General features: G+C 47.0%; 1 protein-coding gene across 4 annotated transcripts in view; it reads right to left on the reverse strand.

The window, feature by feature from the left end:
* Positions 1-5,018: 5,018 nt before the first annotated feature.
* ITPR1 (inositol 1,4,5-trisphosphate receptor type 1) overlaps positions 5,019-16,977 on the reverse strand; it is a 104,522-nt gene continuing 92,563 nt past the window's right edge. For 3 of the 4 annotated variants that reach the window (XM_044301012.1, XM_044301011.1, XM_044301013.1), the window contains 12 exons: positions 15,639-15,746; positions 15,305-15,497; positions 14,186-14,308; positions 13,921-14,096; positions 13,420-13,584; positions 13,140-13,335; positions 12,926-13,003; positions 12,713-12,852; positions 12,470-12,635; positions 11,824-11,984; positions 6,184-6,345; positions 5,019-5,853 (listed from right to left, as the gene is read on the reverse strand). In XM_044301012.1, the coding sequence (XP_044156947.1) occupies positions 5,767-5,853; positions 6,184-6,345; positions 11,824-11,984; positions 12,470-12,635; positions 12,713-12,852; positions 12,926-13,003; positions 13,140-13,335; positions 13,420-13,584; positions 13,921-14,096; positions 14,186-14,308; positions 15,305-15,497; positions 15,639-15,746 (1,755 nt within the window). In that variant the 3' untranslated portion in view covers positions 5,019-5,766. Of the gene's footprint in view, positions 5,854-6,183; positions 6,346-11,823; positions 11,985-12,469; positions 12,636-12,712; positions 12,853-12,925; positions 13,004-13,139; positions 13,336-13,419; positions 13,585-13,920; positions 14,097-14,185; positions 14,309-15,304; positions 15,498-15,638; positions 15,747-16,977 lie in introns of those variants that run through there. The other variant, XR_006390858.1, reaches the window with a different exon arrangement.

The raw sequence follows: 16,977 nt of genomic DNA on the forward strand, positions 1-16,977 counted from the left end.
AGTGATAAAGTTGGGGGGGGGGGGGGGGGATGTGTAATCTGGGGTTCAATCTATAGTGCAGACCTATGGGAAGTGTCCCGAAATGGGAATAAGAAAACGTGTAGTATGGTGGGTGGGGGATGGGCAGCCGCAGGAGTCAGGTCATAGCCCAGCGTGTTTAATCCGCCGTTCCATCAATGAAACCCTGTGCATTAAGCCGGATTGTGTCTCTGCAGAGCCCTGGTTATATAACGTGAGCGCTCAGGACCAGGCACATGCACTGCCTTGCGTGAGGCGCTGACGTTACAGCGATTAACCAGTCTCTCCCCCAGCTGTTTACAGAAAGCGATTGCCGGGCAGCTGGTCTCTGCCACATGGACCTGGCGCACTGACCATCGCTATACAAGCCGGAGGCTGGACTCGCACGTGCAGCTTCAGGAGCCAGAAGAGGTTCCGCAAGGAATTGGAAATAGAAGGGAATGGATACATTTCTTCTGTTTTGTATCCAATCTGGGGTTTGGCTCCAAAAAACTGCCACAAAAAGCTACATGTGGGATTCCAGCCTTAAAGGGAACCTGTCACCCGGATTTTGTGTATAGAGCTGACGACATGGGTTGCTAGATGGCGGCTAGCACATCCGCAATACCCAGTCCCCATAGCTCTGTGTGCTTTTATGGTGTAAAAAAAAATTATCTGATACATATGCAAATTAACTGAGATGAGTCCAGCGTGAAGGAGCCCAGCACCGCCCGAATCTCCTCCTTGCTCCCCAACATCAGAAAGCTAGAGCGCCGTAATCTTGCAATGTGCGAGCTAGCGCATGCGCATTGTCAGCATAGTGTTTCTTCCCTGTGCTGGCATCAGCCTCAGGGAATGAACTGCGCATGCGCTAGCTCACGCATCGCAAGATTACAGCACTGTAGCTTTCTGACGTCGGGGAGCAAAGAGGAGATTCGGAGGATGCGGGGCGGTGCTGGGCTCCTTCCCGCTGGACTCCTCTCAGTTAATTTGCATATGGATTAAATTATAGGTTTTTTTACACCATAAAAGCACACAGAGCTATGGGGACTGGGTATTGTGGATGTGCTAGCCGCGATCTAGCAACCCATGTCCTCAGCTCTATACACAAAATGCTGGTGACAGGTTCCCTTTAAAGGGAAACTCCACATAAAAAATAAAGAGGGTTCTCATTGTGAAGGGATTCATGAGGGGCTGTGAACGAGAACTTGGCCGCATCAACTTCCAAGCAGCAGCGCAGCCCTAATCCGTGCCAGGATTGCCGTGTGGAGATCCCTCTGGCAGTGGCTTATCTCCCGAGAACAAGCAGGTGACATCCAATATGCCCAGTCCTCATCTCCCCGACATCGGCCAGCGGGCCCAATACCTATTGGCAGGGGCGGATTGGCCGTAGACCTTACAGGGAGATTTCGGCCGATGTCCAGGGGGCCTCCTGCTCTGCTTTCTGCCCCTGGCTGGGTACATAATGAGCTCTCAGCGGTAATTAATACTGTGAGAATCAGCGTACTCATGTACCCGGCCAGCAACCACACATGTCCTCCTGAATATAACTGCTGTGGCCTGCTCCTTCCCCCCCCCCCGTTTGCGTTCCGTATATGGTACCATTCATTTCAATGGGTCCGCAAGAAAAACAGAATCTACTCCATCTGCATTCCGTTTAAAGATGGAACATGTCTTATTATTGTCTGCATAACAGACCAGGATAGTATTGTTCCATCAGGAGCCAGCTGTTCTGTTCCGTAAAAGATGGAATGCACACGGACGTCATCCGTATTTTTTGCGGATCCGTCTTTTGCAGACCGCAAAATACTGAAAAAGCCATACGGTCGCGTGCAAGAGGCCTTAGGCTCCATTCAGACGTCCGTAGTGCATTGCGGATCCGCAATACACCTGGCCGGCACCCCCATGGAAATGCCTATTCTTAGGACATGCTCTATTTTTTTTTTCCAGAGCTGCGAACCAGAAGATCGGGGCCGCGCTCTGGAAATGCGGATAGGACACTGTGTGCATCTCTTCCGGCCACATAGAGAATGAATGGGTCGGCACCAGTTCCGCATAATTACAGAACGGATGCGGATCCATTCTACGGACGTCTGAATGGTGCCCTAATCAGAGACCACTGGAGAACAATAAGTGGCATCTCTTGATGCCTCCTACAACATGAGGCCATTTTTGGTTTTTTTTTATTCCCAGGGCCACTTTAACTTCCCAGTCCGCCACTGGATATTAGCTGGTCGCTGAGACCTGCCAAAATCATTGGGGCACATTTATCAAGCTCGCCTGTTTTTTTTGGTGCCTCCACATGAGGCAGATTTGTGTGGCAGAAAATTCCACGACAAACTCTGTTCTATTTATTTGTATGGGGCAGCAAGCACACCGATTTCTGCAAGCGCCATTAAAGTGAATGGAACTCATTTTCTGCCGCGTGTGAAGACAGGCATTTATTAAAAATCGCACAGCCGTTTATGAATTACACAGAGTCTATTTCTATTAGTCTGACCTCTGGTGGTTGTTATTCAGTATGACAGGTTCCTATTCACTTAGACTGGTCTCATTTATCTGTACATTAAAAAAAGTTGCATCTTTTCAGAGAAAAGTCAAATGTCTAGAAAAAAGATAATGTGCACTTCATTACGCACTATGCCAGCCCTGGAGTAAAGTAGAAATTAGAAAGTTTTTGCAACAAATCCAGGTGCAAAAAAAATGTGCACCTACATAAATAGATCGAAAAAAATAATCACAAAAGTTAGAAAACTTGTGAATTAGTCTAAATCAAAATAGGCAAACAAGGCACAAAAGCCTCCAAAAACTGTGCAATTTCACTAGTAAATGCAACTAAAGAGAAAACTGTTTAAAACTGCATTTTTCAATGAAAAACAGACACTATAGTAAATGTGCCCCATTGTGTTTGGCTGACATTTACCCGTGTCCAGCCAAGCTTTAGGCTATGGCTACCCATGGGTGACCACTCCAGAACTCATGTTCTACTGCCAATACACCATGACCACACAGTTTCTACCCTCATCATCCGGGCTGGGGGGGAAAAAAAAAAAAAAAAAAAAAAAAAAAAAAAAAAGGGAATATGGTGGCTGGGGTTGTGGATTACGTATCTGGTTGCATCTAAGTTTTTTATGGGCGGATATTCAATCCTAGTGGAGGGAGCAAGTAAACAGACAACCAAAGTGGTGAAGTGTTGCACAATATTGCAGCTAATGATCATCCGTGGCGCTGTGATGAGACGCGTCACAGGTGCAACACTCTTGGGTTTTTGGTGGCACAAACCACTATGCAAGTAGCGTGTGACTTTTCTGCAGTCTGGCCTAATTTTTACATCCAAATCACAGATCTAATGTACTCACATCACGCCATAGCCCCAGCCTAATGGGGTATTCCCATCTCATAAAGGAATGGTGTAGTGCAGGGATCAGCAACCTTCGGCCCTCCAGCTGCTGTGAAACTACAGCTCCCAGCATGCACACTTGCTCTGCCATTCTTGCAACTGACATAGCAATGAAAGGAGGATTCTGGGAGTTGTAGTTTCAGAACAGCTGGAGTGCCGAAGGTTGCTGATCCCTGGTATAGTGCAAGGATGTGCCAGCACTTTACTATTGGTGGGATCTGACCTCTGGGACCCCCAACTGACCTGGAGAATGAAGGGGCTGCAGCACCATGTCCGCTTCATTGAATGGGGCCAGCAGAAATTCCCTGCACAGCCCGGAGGTGGGCGCCACTGGACGGGACAGCGCTAAAATCAGTGCTGCAGCCCCTTTACTGTAGGGTTTTGTGGGGGGGGTGTCCCAGAGGTCAGACCCCCACCAGTCATTACGCGTTGGCAGCATACCATCCCTTCACCAGGCACAACACCCACAGGCCGTCACAGTTGAGTTTTATCTATTGTTCCCTGTTATCAACCACTTGGGAGAATAAAAGGAATGTGTTCTATTGCTCTCTGTTATCGGCCATTTCACTTGATGACAGGGTACGATCACTACTGTAGGTCACATCTCCAGTGCCGAGAACCTCCACGTGTGATGGATACCAGATGCGACTCTTACATCAGACTCCGGATTTTAGGGTCAGTGGCCCTTTAAGGTTTAAAGCCACGGCTGCCCCTTCTCACAACCTTAACACCTACACATGCACATGTCTGGAAGCCTCAGCGCTGACTGAACGTGAGGTTTTGAGACAAGAGGGAGGGCGGCAGTAAAAGGAGGAGGAAGGAAGAGGGGGAATTCCAAGACCCTGCATCAAAACATAACAGAAAGATAAACCACACAGCAAAGAAATGTAAAAGAAAAAAGGTCAGACACCAGAAGTGGCGCGAGAGGAGGTGGTGCGATCAGCGTCACCGCAACTGAAGAGCGAAGACCGATGTAGCAGTGCCGAATTAGTGGTCAACTGTCCGAGATTTCAGCAGGTTACATTTTTTAGGACCTTTTGCTTTTAGGGCCAATGCTCCAGACTCTCTGCATGGCCCTCTTGTACAGGATTACAAAGCCATGACAGCTTTCCTCTGCAAATAGCGCCCCGCCTGTCCACAGGTTGTGTCTGGTATTGCATCTCTGTGCTATCAAAGTGAATGGGGCCGTAATACCACACCAAACCTGTGGCCAGATGTGGCACCGATTCTCGAAGTAGCCATGTTTTCCTAATCCTGTGCAATCCTTTCTAGAATTCCCTTTAATGAACACCTCTAAGATTGCAGTTAATGATCCAGCTTTACATGGACCCTGAATGACATTATTTCTGCACCCATGCTCCACCTGAATCGCCGTTATGTCAGTCTTTACTGTAGTTCTGGAATTTGGTTCCTGAACCAGGATGGTTAGGAAGAACAGTACTACATTGCAGCACCTCTGGCTCTCTTGAAACATCGCTTTAAGAACTGACAGTTCACTACAGAGAAAATGCAGAAGAAAGAGTGCTCGATGACAAACTCCGCACTGCTACACCACATTTTTAACATGACCTGTGCCCAATGCACTCTATTCCACAGAGACACTTTAGTAAATGGACACGGCTCTGCTTCATTTTCTTTTAATCTCAACCATACACATTAACAAAAACTCAGGGAGCAGCGTCCGTGTCAAGAAACAAAGAATGTGTACAAAATAGAGCGACTAGGGGAAGAGTCAAGAGCCGGCGCCCGTCCACCCCAATCAGAGGGGGATGTCCAAAAGCGGCAAGCCTGCTGGGAGCAGTGTGTCAGGGATCCTGCTCAGGACCGGCATGGAAAAATGAGAGGCCAATGGAGGAGATGGAGCAAGGGGAAGAACCACTGCTGGTTTGGTCACTCCTGGGGCATCCGTTCTCCATGAAGGGTGCACGGCCAAAAAAAGAAGTCTCCCTCTAATGGGGTAATGGCGGGTCTGAGACAATCCCCCAACACAAGGTACTAGAGCATTATAATACATAGTGGTCCATACACACAGACGCCATAAATTACAAAAAAAAAAAAAAGGAAATAAGTAAATTCTCATAAATAGAATTCTTGAAGTATAAAAACGAGCTTTCCCTCTAAAGTCAATTTATTTTATAGATTCTCAAGTGCAAAGTCCGTTCCTTCCCGAGACCTGGGAGCATTTGGCACTAGACTTGGACGCCATCAGTTCTATAAAAGGTGGGTTGGGGAGAGTGGCAGCAGTAGTGGTGGTGGCAGACAAAGGGTGGAAGGGGGGGGGAGGGTGGAACAACAGGCTCGGATGGCACAAATTTCACCCAATACACTGCCAGGGATGGAGAAGCAGACGCCACGTTGGATGCAGTCCACTATGCCGGTTGCTGGGGATTGAGGTTTAGATGAGCCGGCTGCCCCAGAAGACCAATCCTCTGCTTTTGCTTTCGTTGCTCTGTCATCTGTGAAGCATAAAGAACAGATTAACCAAGATCTAGTACTAGGTAGGTGGCCACTAGGCAGCTGTGGGTCTGCAAAACTACAACTCTCAGCAGTGGCAGACGACTGAGACCACCACAGAGCTCACATCTAGGAGAAGAATCAAGCAGTTTTGGTTCCTCCTAGGGCACCACGTACTCCATAAAGAATGCAGGAACAAACTCATGGGTCAGTTGGTGGTTGAGTCACTAACCCCTATGCACTGGAGGTATCACGTTTACTTTGAAGAGTCTCCAAAAACAAAGGCTCTCATCCAAAATAAAATATGCCCAGACCCATAAAGTCCTCCCTACCTGATCCTTAAGCTCACTCAGCTGGCTGGACAAATAGGTCACCAGACGCATGGTGGAATCCAGCTTCTCCTGCAGATTCCTTAATTCGTTCTGTTCACCTTCAGAGTCGCTGCTCACAAGGGACATGGCCCTCATTCTTGGAAACCAGTCAAGGTTTCGATCCTAAAAGAAATGAATGAGATATGACCTAAAAAGGAACCACGACTAAAGGTCCAGCAGCTTATAGTGGGGCCAATGAAGGCCATCAGTCTAGGAGACCCTGCAGGTAGCCATCTTTAGTATAGAATTCTTTATAGGCCTGTAAAAGCTAAAACCCGTAATGTGACCTACCCTGAACCCAGGAACACCCAGGGCCACACCCAGATCCTAATAGCCGACAGTAGCGTGTTCCCGAGAGGCCATGTGTCAGAGCCGTACACTGCACCCAGCGGGCGTACTGTACGTACAGTGTCCCAGAATATCCTGCATTATGAATAAAGATGTTCCTGGTGATTCATGAACCATGGGTGCAAGGATGTCCATCAGCCCCATCGTCCATACGAGTCAGTGCTCCCGGAGGGATGCATTCTGGAGGAACCCCGGTTTGGCATCTCCTCTGGGAGGTCTCCACTCTTTCCGGGACACTCATGTATAGTCCAGTAGAGTTGGGGTATCTGCCCTAAGGGGTATTCTAGTTACATTGTGGGGGGCCCCCAACCACTGGGACCCTCACTTCTCACAAGAATGATGTGGTGGGGGGGGGGGGGGGGTCCTGCCTTCCCCAGATGAATGGAGCAGAAGTCAAGTATGCACGATGGCCCCCATTCATTGAGACCACTGCATACTGCCTTCTCCACCAGCCCCATAGAAGACCCCGAGAGTTCCATGATCTACCCTCCAAGGGACGGATAATCTGCAGAGAACGAGTTCATTATATGGCTTTTCGCAGATAGCCATATCCTCTGATATGCCCTATGGTTGTGGTGGTGCCCTCTGTTCTGGCAGACTCATGCACGGAGGGCCCTGCATATGAATGGCCCCCATGTCACAGTACAGCCCCCCCCTTCCCACAGCTGTTTGGGGGTTGCTGGGAGAAGGAAGCACAGAGTTACAGCTGAACAGCCAACCTCTTTAATTGCCATCAGATCCCTTTAACTGAATTATACCAATGTCTATACAAGCCAGGGGCTATCCATAGTATTCAGTATATGGGGCAGACTAGATGGGCCAAATGGCTCTCATCTCCCGACACATTCTAGGTTTCCATGTTAAGCCTGCTGCTCTTAGCCACCAATCACATCGCAACTTTCATTTTGTGCTCTGATCTCAGCAAGTGAAAGCCTCGCTGTGATTGGTTGCTAGGGGCTGCAGACTTCTGAAAGCTGTGTAAAAGAACCTCCCCCATTGGGCCCAATTTGGAAAACTGTTGCCCATAGCAACCAGTCAGAGCTCAGCTTTTATCTCACCAGAGAAGTTCAAGAAATGAAAGCCAAGCTCTGATTGGTTATTATGGAGTTTAGATCAAAATGGGGCCCAATAGTTTTAGCTTTATTATATGTATTCTCTCCTCAACTCCTCCTTGGGGGACGTAACGCCGCCATTAGCGTCTATTACAGACCGAGCTCCACACAATTTAAGGGCTTCTCACCGTAGACTTCACCATATTGAAAGGCGGGTTCAGATTCAACCCCCCTCCTTCCAGACACAGGATACCAGCAGCCCCCCGTCACCGGAGCTGACAATCTAAAACCTAATACAGGAGGTGTGCCCGAGTAACCAAGGAAGCGATGATTAATACAAAATTCTGTGTTTTCTACAAACCTATAAATATGTAAACCTTTAGCCCCAGGACTCCAAAAATATTCCCTTCCTGAGGACAATTCCTCCTACAGAACATTTGTAGAACACGCTCCATGAGACATACACCACTCTGCTACATCAACGACTAACAATATATATAAACTTTATTATGGTTTATTATGTACTTTGTCCAATTGTGATCCTTCCACCCCATGTGTCATCCACCATGGTTTTCTATTGTCCGTTATTGGATTTTCCCTGTCCGGGAACCATAATAAAGTTTATATATATTGTTAGTCGTGCCCGTTTCCTCCTTTTGGTGTCGATACTTGGTATATAGGCCTAGTACGCATACTCACTTTGTGAGTCATTTACGATTGGTGTTTATTACATCACCGTGTAGCTGTGATGCAATAGCGCCGGCCCTCGTGTCATACAAGTCATGGTGAACGTCTCCCATAGGCCTCCACTACACAAGATGAACCGTCCAGGTGACTCCTGCCTCTGCCTTCTAACACATTTAATGGGGGACAACTAATTAAAAAAGGGACAACACCCGTTTTACCCATTTTCAGCTGGGTGACAACTCATGGGGCTTCCAGTGAAGCCCCCCATCAAGGTTGTCACCCATTTTCTTTAATTCCTGATCACCTCAGTTATGCAGCAAGTTATTCAGAAGTCAGGGGGAGCTCTGACAACCTTTGCGGGCAGTTTACTTTATGACCCGTGAGTTGTCAGTTAATGTTCCCTGTGAGAGCAGCAATGGCAACTGTATTCATTGACACCCGGTCCTCGCGTCATCCTCTAAGACAGTAGATGGCCCTCCGGTGAGTGCAAAACTACAATTCTCAGCATGCAGGCTGTCGGGGGGGGGGGGGGGGGGGGATGCTGAGGGTTGTAGTTTTGCAACCATTAGAAAGCCCTTGAGCTGACTGAAGCACTTAGATTTACAAGACCTCCTATTATCCACAGTCCCTCCAAACAATGCACCCCACTTCCACTTAGACCGGGCTCAGTGTTGCATGTGCACCCCTTCGCCCACCCGCATCTCCCCCCCCCCCCCCCCCCATTCACTCGTCCCACCACTTCCTTCGAGCAGATGTGTCTTAACCACAAAACAACTCACTTCTAAAGTAAAGGGGCTGGAAAAGTCCCGTGGACACAAACTGAACACCCAGACGCGGGGGCGGCCGGCAGTGGAAACATGAGGGGGGGGGGGGAGCAGCCCACAAACCGCAGTGTCCGTAGCAGTGTCATGAAGGATGGGTGATAAGGGCACTGCCATGGCATGTGACAGGGCCACCTACCACCGCTGCCTGCAGACTACCCTCACTGCAACAAATCCACTCCATGTGTAAGGCTACTGTCACACTCTCGTTTGGTGCGGATCAGTTCAGATAATACAACCATCTGCATCCGTTCAGAACGGATCTGTTTGTATTCTCTTTAACATAACCACGACGGATCCGTCTTGAACACCATTGAAAGTCAATGAGAGACGGATCAGTTTTCTATTGTGCCAGATTGTGTCAGTGAACTGAAAACAGATCCGTCCCCATTGACTTACATTGTGTGTCAGAACGGATCCGTTTGGCTCAGTTTTGCCAGACTGACACCAAAACGCTGCTTGTCCGCCTCCAAAGCGGAATGGTGACGGAACGGAGGCAAACTGATGCATTGAGCGAATCCTTATCCATTCAGAACGCATTTGGGCAAAACTGATCCGTTTTGGACCGCATGTGGGAGCCCTGAACGGATCTCACAAATGGAAACCAAAACGCCAGTGTGAAATCAGGTGCAGATGGGAGCCCAATGGCTGCACTATCCGTGGCATGCACCAGGTGGGGGCCCACTTACAGATTTACCTGGATTATGATGGAATCCCCCTTTAACTGTTGGTGCCCTAAAAAGGGTTTAAGTTTTATTCTTTTGCATAGTAACGAAGCAGATTGCAGCTGCCAAGCATCTCCGGATGTGCTGGAACAAGCCCATGATGAGAATGCAGAGACGGGCTTGGCTGACCCACCACCACCCCCATCCTCTCAGCTCTGTGCAGGAAGTGGATTCCACAACCCCAGAGCTGATGAGAAATCCACAACCTAATCCGGTCAGCTGAGCCGCCCACCAGATGATTCAATTCTTGCTAACAAGGAAGAGGTTTCCTTCTTTCGAACTAATCGTGCCCCCCTGACTGCGGCAGACAAGCCCCTTAACTTCCTGCGTGCTGGAATTAAGAGGAGAGCCCCCGTCCGTAGAGCGGGATCACAACTCCCACCTTGGCCAGAGAAGTTGACAGCGCAAGTTTAAAATCAAGGATTTTTCGATTTGTTCTTGAGTGGTCCTGAAATGGTTTATATTCAGATGTTTCTGGGAAAGCTGGGTGACCATTCGACTACACCCGCTTGCCTTCCTGCTCCCTCAGCAGACTAGGCAGACTGACTATTCAGGGGCCTAGGAAAGCTGGGTAGTCACACCCGTGCAGGCTCCAATTTGGTTTAATCATCCACCTCAGGTCATTGTTAAATGACATCTGTGTGAGCAGAGATGAAAGTAGAGTTACCCTTTAACCACTTGACGGTCAGAGGTTGCAGGACGGGTACAGCGCTGACCCCATTCTGCTTGGGTGAAACAGGAATCATGTTTTGCAGAGGCCGACCTTGATTCACAGTTTTCAGAAGAATACTTGGTAATGACCACAAGTTAAGCAAATATTTGATGCAACTAGAGACGAGCGAATTTAATATTTTGAAATTCACACTTAGTTAGTAGCCTAACCAACATTCACACTAGTGTTTGGTGCGGATCCGTTCAGATAATACAACCGTTCAGAACGGATCCGTCTTGAACATCATTGAAAGTCAATTATCTGTTTTCTATTGTGCCAGATTGTGTCAGTGAAAACTGATCCGTCCCCATTGACTTACATTGTGTGTCCGGACGGATCCGTTTGGCTTAGTTTCGTCAGGCGGACACCAAAACGCTGCAAGCAGCCTCCAGAGCGGAATGGAGACCGATCGGAGGCAAACATACATTCCGAGCGGAGCCTTTTTCTATTCAGAATGCATTAGGGCAAAACTGATCCGTTTTGGACCACTTGTGAGAGCCCTGAACGGATCTCAAACGGAAAGCCAAAACGCCAGTGTGAAAGTAGCCTTAAATGTGAATTGCATTATGGATTCCGTTACCACAGACCATTACGCTATTCTATGATGGAATGCATAACGAAATGCCTTCATTCCGTCATAATAGAAGCCTATGGGCTGCAAAACGGATCCGTCCCGTTTCAGTTATGCAGGGGAGTCCTCTAAACGCACTCAGTCATAGAATTGCGTTATGGTCCGTGGTAACAGAATCCATAACGCAATTCACATTTAACCAACAAATGAAGTGTGAACAAATTTCATAAGCGGAAATTCGCTCATCTCTATATGCAACTAACCGCACAACTTCAGAAGAAGCAACATGAGTCTTATTGTTCCCTATGGGGAAGACACGACCAGACCCAAGGCCAACAGCCGATTTGGCGGCTCATTGACCCCACAGTGACCACTACAGATGAAGTGTGGTATTGCATATGAAGTGAATGCAGCTCTGCGGCATCCATAGGACATATAGAAAGGTTGAGGATGATAGACCACCCCCTGCTCCTTCAGTTTCCCTGCCGAGCACTGCTCTCTTCTATCCACTGGGCAGCAGAGCTGTAGTTTCTGCACAGTGCCAATGTGCAGAGAAAAGGAATCTTGGTCCATTCATTCTTTAGCTCGGCAGAGGTTGGACCCCCACAGTTATTGAATATCAGATGGGAATACCTTGTAGAAAGAGCTTCACACAAGATCCTAACCATCCATCCTCCAGCCTCACCTTTATCATTTCTGCCACGTAGCTTTCCGGTCCAGTGTATTCCGTGGAGTCTTTCACTTTCACCAGTACAATAAAAAACAAATAGTGCCACATGTTATGTTCCTCCTTAATGTGCTCTTCAAACGTCACAGTTTTATTGTCAAATTTGTCACGTTCCAGCCCTACAAGGAAGAGAAAGAAAGACTCACGTTAGATCACGTGAATGGTTTGGAAAGGACTCAACTGGAGAGGAGTAAAAAAATTCTACCACAGGTAATAATACATCAGGAGGGGCCAAGAATCTGTAAAGCTGATATTGTAGAGGTCAAACAAGAACAAGCAGTAGTTTACTGCTGGTGTGAAGGTACGAGGGTCATCATATGTAGACCTGTCCTCTCCTCCACAAGGCTCCTCAACATTCTGTGAGGTTGACCTGTAGTTTCTCACACTAGGGTGCCAAATAAAACCCATGTACTATAGGAATCCCTGGAGCCACCTCTCCGTTCATTCTCCATCAGGATGCAGCAGTCTCAGGCAGGACGGTGTCAGGGAGCCCCAGGGACCCATTCCTATATCATATAGGTCTAAATGTGTAGACATACCATACATCTCTAATATGGGAAGAGGTCAGATGATCATAGAGTGGGAGAAAAAAAGCCTGACCCACCACAAATGAAACATGTAGTCTTCAACACTTCCTCTTTCTTCTGCTTCTCACTTCTCAAGTCAGCAAAAGTGTCAATGATGACACCAAAAATCAAGTTCAACACAATAATGATGACCATAAAGAAGAAGAGCAGATCGTAGATGACACGCGCAGCAAACAGAGGTTCCTGTGACAAGAAATAACAAGTTGTCCACTCTGACCCTGGTGCAGTGGAACGTGCTTACATTTTAAAGAATTAGGTACCTCTTTGGAAGGTTTCCGGAGAACATCTCCAACACCGCCGCCACTTCTGAGTCCATGACTAAGGACAGTCACTATGCACATCAGTAGAGTCTCACAGGTATGTTCTTTCTCTTCTTCCTCTGCATCTTCTGAGACCTCTTCTGTAGATGCACAGTCACTCACAATGGACAGTTTTTACATTTTATATACCCACACTACCAGATTTCTTCTTACCTTGGGTGCAGTTACCTCCCGACTCCAAACGGCAAACTTCTGAATACAAGAGTTCTCGGGCCATCGAACTTCCAGTCTCTGGAACAGTAAGGTACACATAGTGACATGTAGTTGTCAGCATTAATCTAGTCACCAAGTGTTATTACCACCCCTCGTTGTACAAGGTGTCACTTTTCAGTCTCAAATTTTGTGATAGAGTAACCCTGTAGCTCACCTGGGAAGGTTGTCTCATTTGGCAATCTATCCACTTCCAGTATAAAGTCATCTTTAAAGAAAAGGTATCCCACAATAGAAAACAGATAGACCAGAATCAAGGCCAGCACAGCAGTCAGGATAATCGACCGCCCATTCCTAGTCACACTCTTAATCACGTTGAGTAGAGTCTCCTCTCGGTACACTAGATCAAAGAGCTGAGAAGACAAGGCAACAAGAGGACCATCATTATAAGAGATGGGAAGATTTCATTTCTGGACCATAAGTCATTGAAGACTCACCAGCAAACTGTAGAAGAATTCATGAACAAAGACCCCCATAGCACAGATGAGAAGATACAACAGATGGTAAAGAAATTCAACATCCAAGATCATTGCGCCGTAACCTCGAGTAAAGGTGCCTCGATTTCCCACAAAGCTTGTAAGGAAGATTATTTTATTGCACACCTGTGGTTAAAAGGTTACAAGAAAGTGTGAAGAAACATTGTCTACTATCCAAATGCAAAGTTCTACAAGACTCAGATCTGCATTCATGGTCCAATTTGCTCATTAGGTATCATGTAAGGGTCTGGCATGGGAGCTCTTCAGAATGTCCCTACTATAACTCCCTTTGCTAAATTGCCCCCCTCCCACTAGTTACTGGGAGCCAAGAAGTGACAAAACCAATGATATACGCTAAGCTAAAATGGCCACTGGACTACAGGTCAGTTGAGGAGTCCATCTACTTTTCTAATCTTGGTCATACCATGCAAGACCTCAACAGGAGTCTAAATGACAACTCACATTAAATGCCCCTAAAAGGAACAAGGTTGGTTGGAGCCCAATGGAGAAGATGAGTCGCAGAATGGTGGAAGCAATCAAAGCTCTTATTCCATGTGGCTTGGGAAGGATAATGACTATGGCTAAAGAAACAAGCATGGCTGTCCAGAGTAGACCTGAGAGACGGGAATCCAGTGTTCCTATAAAAACCAAGAATGTTAGTCAAAGTGTTGAACCTATCGCCATAACAAATTCTTGGACGCAGAAACACTAGAAGTCACTCACTAACCTCCTCGTACACCAACAAAGGGGTAGAAAAACGCAACAAGAAGATTCATTAGCACAGCCAGGTTGAATGAGATGCTACTCCAGAAGGTCATGTTTCTAGAACACCAGTATAGGACATGCTGCGCTGCAAGACACCAGACACGGGTGATTGTTAAATTCAGAAGAGGACCGTGGCCAACTCTTGCCATAAATGAACCTTCATAGGACTATGACCAATCCCTCTACTGGACCTCTTGACTTCACACCCAATGGCTCACCATGGATGAACCTTTGTAAGGCTACTTTCACAGTGTTTTTGCTGGATCAGTTATGGATCAGCAAAAAGCGCTCCCGTCATTATAAAACAACCGTCTGCATCAGTTATGAACGGATCCGGTTGTATTATCTTTAAAATAGCCAAGACGGATCAGTCATGAACTCCATTGAAAGTCAATGGGGGACGGATCAGTTTTCTATTGTGTATGAGAAAAGGGATCCATCCCCATAGGCTTACATCGTCAGTCATGACAGATCAGTCTTGCTCCGCATGCCAGGACGCACTCAATGTGGCTTACTGCACTCGTGAGAGAGTCATGGGAACGCAACCAAATGGAACGCATTCTGGTGAATTCTATTTTGTTAAGTTCTGTCCCTATTGACAATAAATGGGGACAAAACAGAAGCGTTTTCCTCCGCTATTGAGATCCTATAACGGATCTCAATAGCAGATATTAAAAATGCTGGCGTGAAAGTAGCCTAAGTGAACTGATCGACCCTTCCACGACTACTCACCCAAGTATTTCCCAAATAGGAGGAACCTCAGGAAGACAAAGACCCATCCACCCTCTACTGGATCTCCTAATTAGATCCAATGACTCACCATGGATGAACCTTAAGAAAAACAATCTAATCCACCTTCTGTTGGATCGTGATTTATCATAATAGGATCCTCCACTAGTCATAAAGACTCCCATCTATTAGTGGGTCTCATAATTACTTCTAATGAATTACCATAGACAAGTCAATTGACCAACCCTTCTATTGGATCTCATGATTTCTCATCCACGGAGGTACCATAGTAGAACCTCAAGAATTGTGCAAGATCCTTCCAGCCTCTTATGAATCTCAAGCGACTCCTCACCTCGTAGCTTTTTCTGCCAGTTCATTTCATTGAATAGATCTTCTGAGCTTTGGAAGAAGTCATGGATCTTGCTTCCTTGCTCATCCCTTTCAGTTGTGTAGTAAACTCGTAGTTTTGACTCCTTGGTAAGAAACTCGCATATACTCGGCACAGGGAAGACTATCTGCTCCATTGTCCGGTCAAGACGTACAATCTGGGGAGATATCAAAGATTATGGTGAGGTCAGAGAGCTCCACCTGTTATGATCGAGAGACCACCAGACAATGGAGCACAAGTCCTATGTAGTACAATTCAGGACCGGGAATGTCCCGTGCATGGGGCTTTCCAACCTCACCTCTATCTGTGCTGTATGTTTGGCATAAAATTCCAGGGCCTCATCGCCATCCCCTGTTTGGACTCCTGGTTTCAGCATTTGCTGTAGCTCCTTGTTGTGTCGTGCAAGCTGAGAACATAAAAACACGACGAGCTCCATGTGGTCAACAAAATGTGGCAATCACATGTTTCCAGAACCCAACTTTCCCCATATTCCTAACAATCCTACAAATTTACATGGTTAACTTCTACACTCTGCTTGCACGTCAGTCTTCACTGCATTCTGTACATAAACCAGGCTGTAGAACAGAGCTCTAGTTCCTTATCCAGACAGGAGAGGTTGCAGTCAATGCCCAATATTGATCCCTGACAAACCTAAAAATAACCTTCCGACGAATCGTAGACCCTTGACCGGATATGGTAGGGGTTCGGTCTCAGGCTGGGTTCACACCTGAGCGTTTTACAGCGTGTTCCTACGCGCTGTAAAACGCTCAACAAGGAGAAACCAATGATTCCCTATGGGAATGGTTCACACCTGGGCGTTTTACAGCGCGTACGATCGCGCTGTAAAACGCCCTACGCTCAAAAAAGTACATGAGCTTCTTTGGGGCGTCTTGTCGCGCGTTCCCGTACATAGACATTCGGGAATGCGCGACAATGGGCGTTCGCTTGTCTCTGTATGCGCGATTGTAAATGCCGGTTTAATCGCGCATACAGAGCGCTCCTTTCGGAACGCTCAGGTGTGAACCCAGTGTCAGAGTCCATTTAGTGCTGCAAGTAACAAAAACCTCTCTAGTCTATAGGAGGAGAGTTTATGCGGGATTCCCCTTCAGGTCGCCCATACACACTGCATGCTCCGCTGCCTTGGAGTGTTAAACCCAATTTAACTTCATTTACAGTAATAAGATAAGAGGTTAAAAATGGCACAGCGCTTCTCGCTTCCCTCCTCACTATTTTAAGAAGGAAAACTGAAGTCGAGTGAGAAGCAGAACCATCTCTGAAATCACATCATGTGGGACACCTTCATCATGAAGGGGCTTCACGGGCACCGACATCTGGAGGTGGCGACAGCTTCCAGCACCCGGATCGCAGGTCAATGTTATTTATGTCCTTTCATATTTTTATGGTGCAGGACGAAAATAAAAATGCACGTTTATACCTGAAAACAAACAAGCTGCTGTTGACTGATCTGCTCTCATGGGGACATGTTCACATCTGCTGTGTGTTACAACAGAATCCGGCGCATACAATACAGATGAGAACCGTGCAGCGTCCTCATCCGTGCTGCCGTTCTGTGCAGAATGAAATATATATATATATATATATATATATATATATATATATATATATATATATATATA

Source organism: Bufo gargarizans, chromosome 7 (assembly GCF_014858855.1).
Source record: "Bufo gargarizans isolate SCDJY-AF-19 chromosome 7, ASM1485885v1, whole genome shotgun sequence".
Taxonomy (NCBI): Eukaryota; Metazoa; Chordata; class Amphibia; order Anura; family Bufonidae; genus Bufo; species Bufo gargarizans.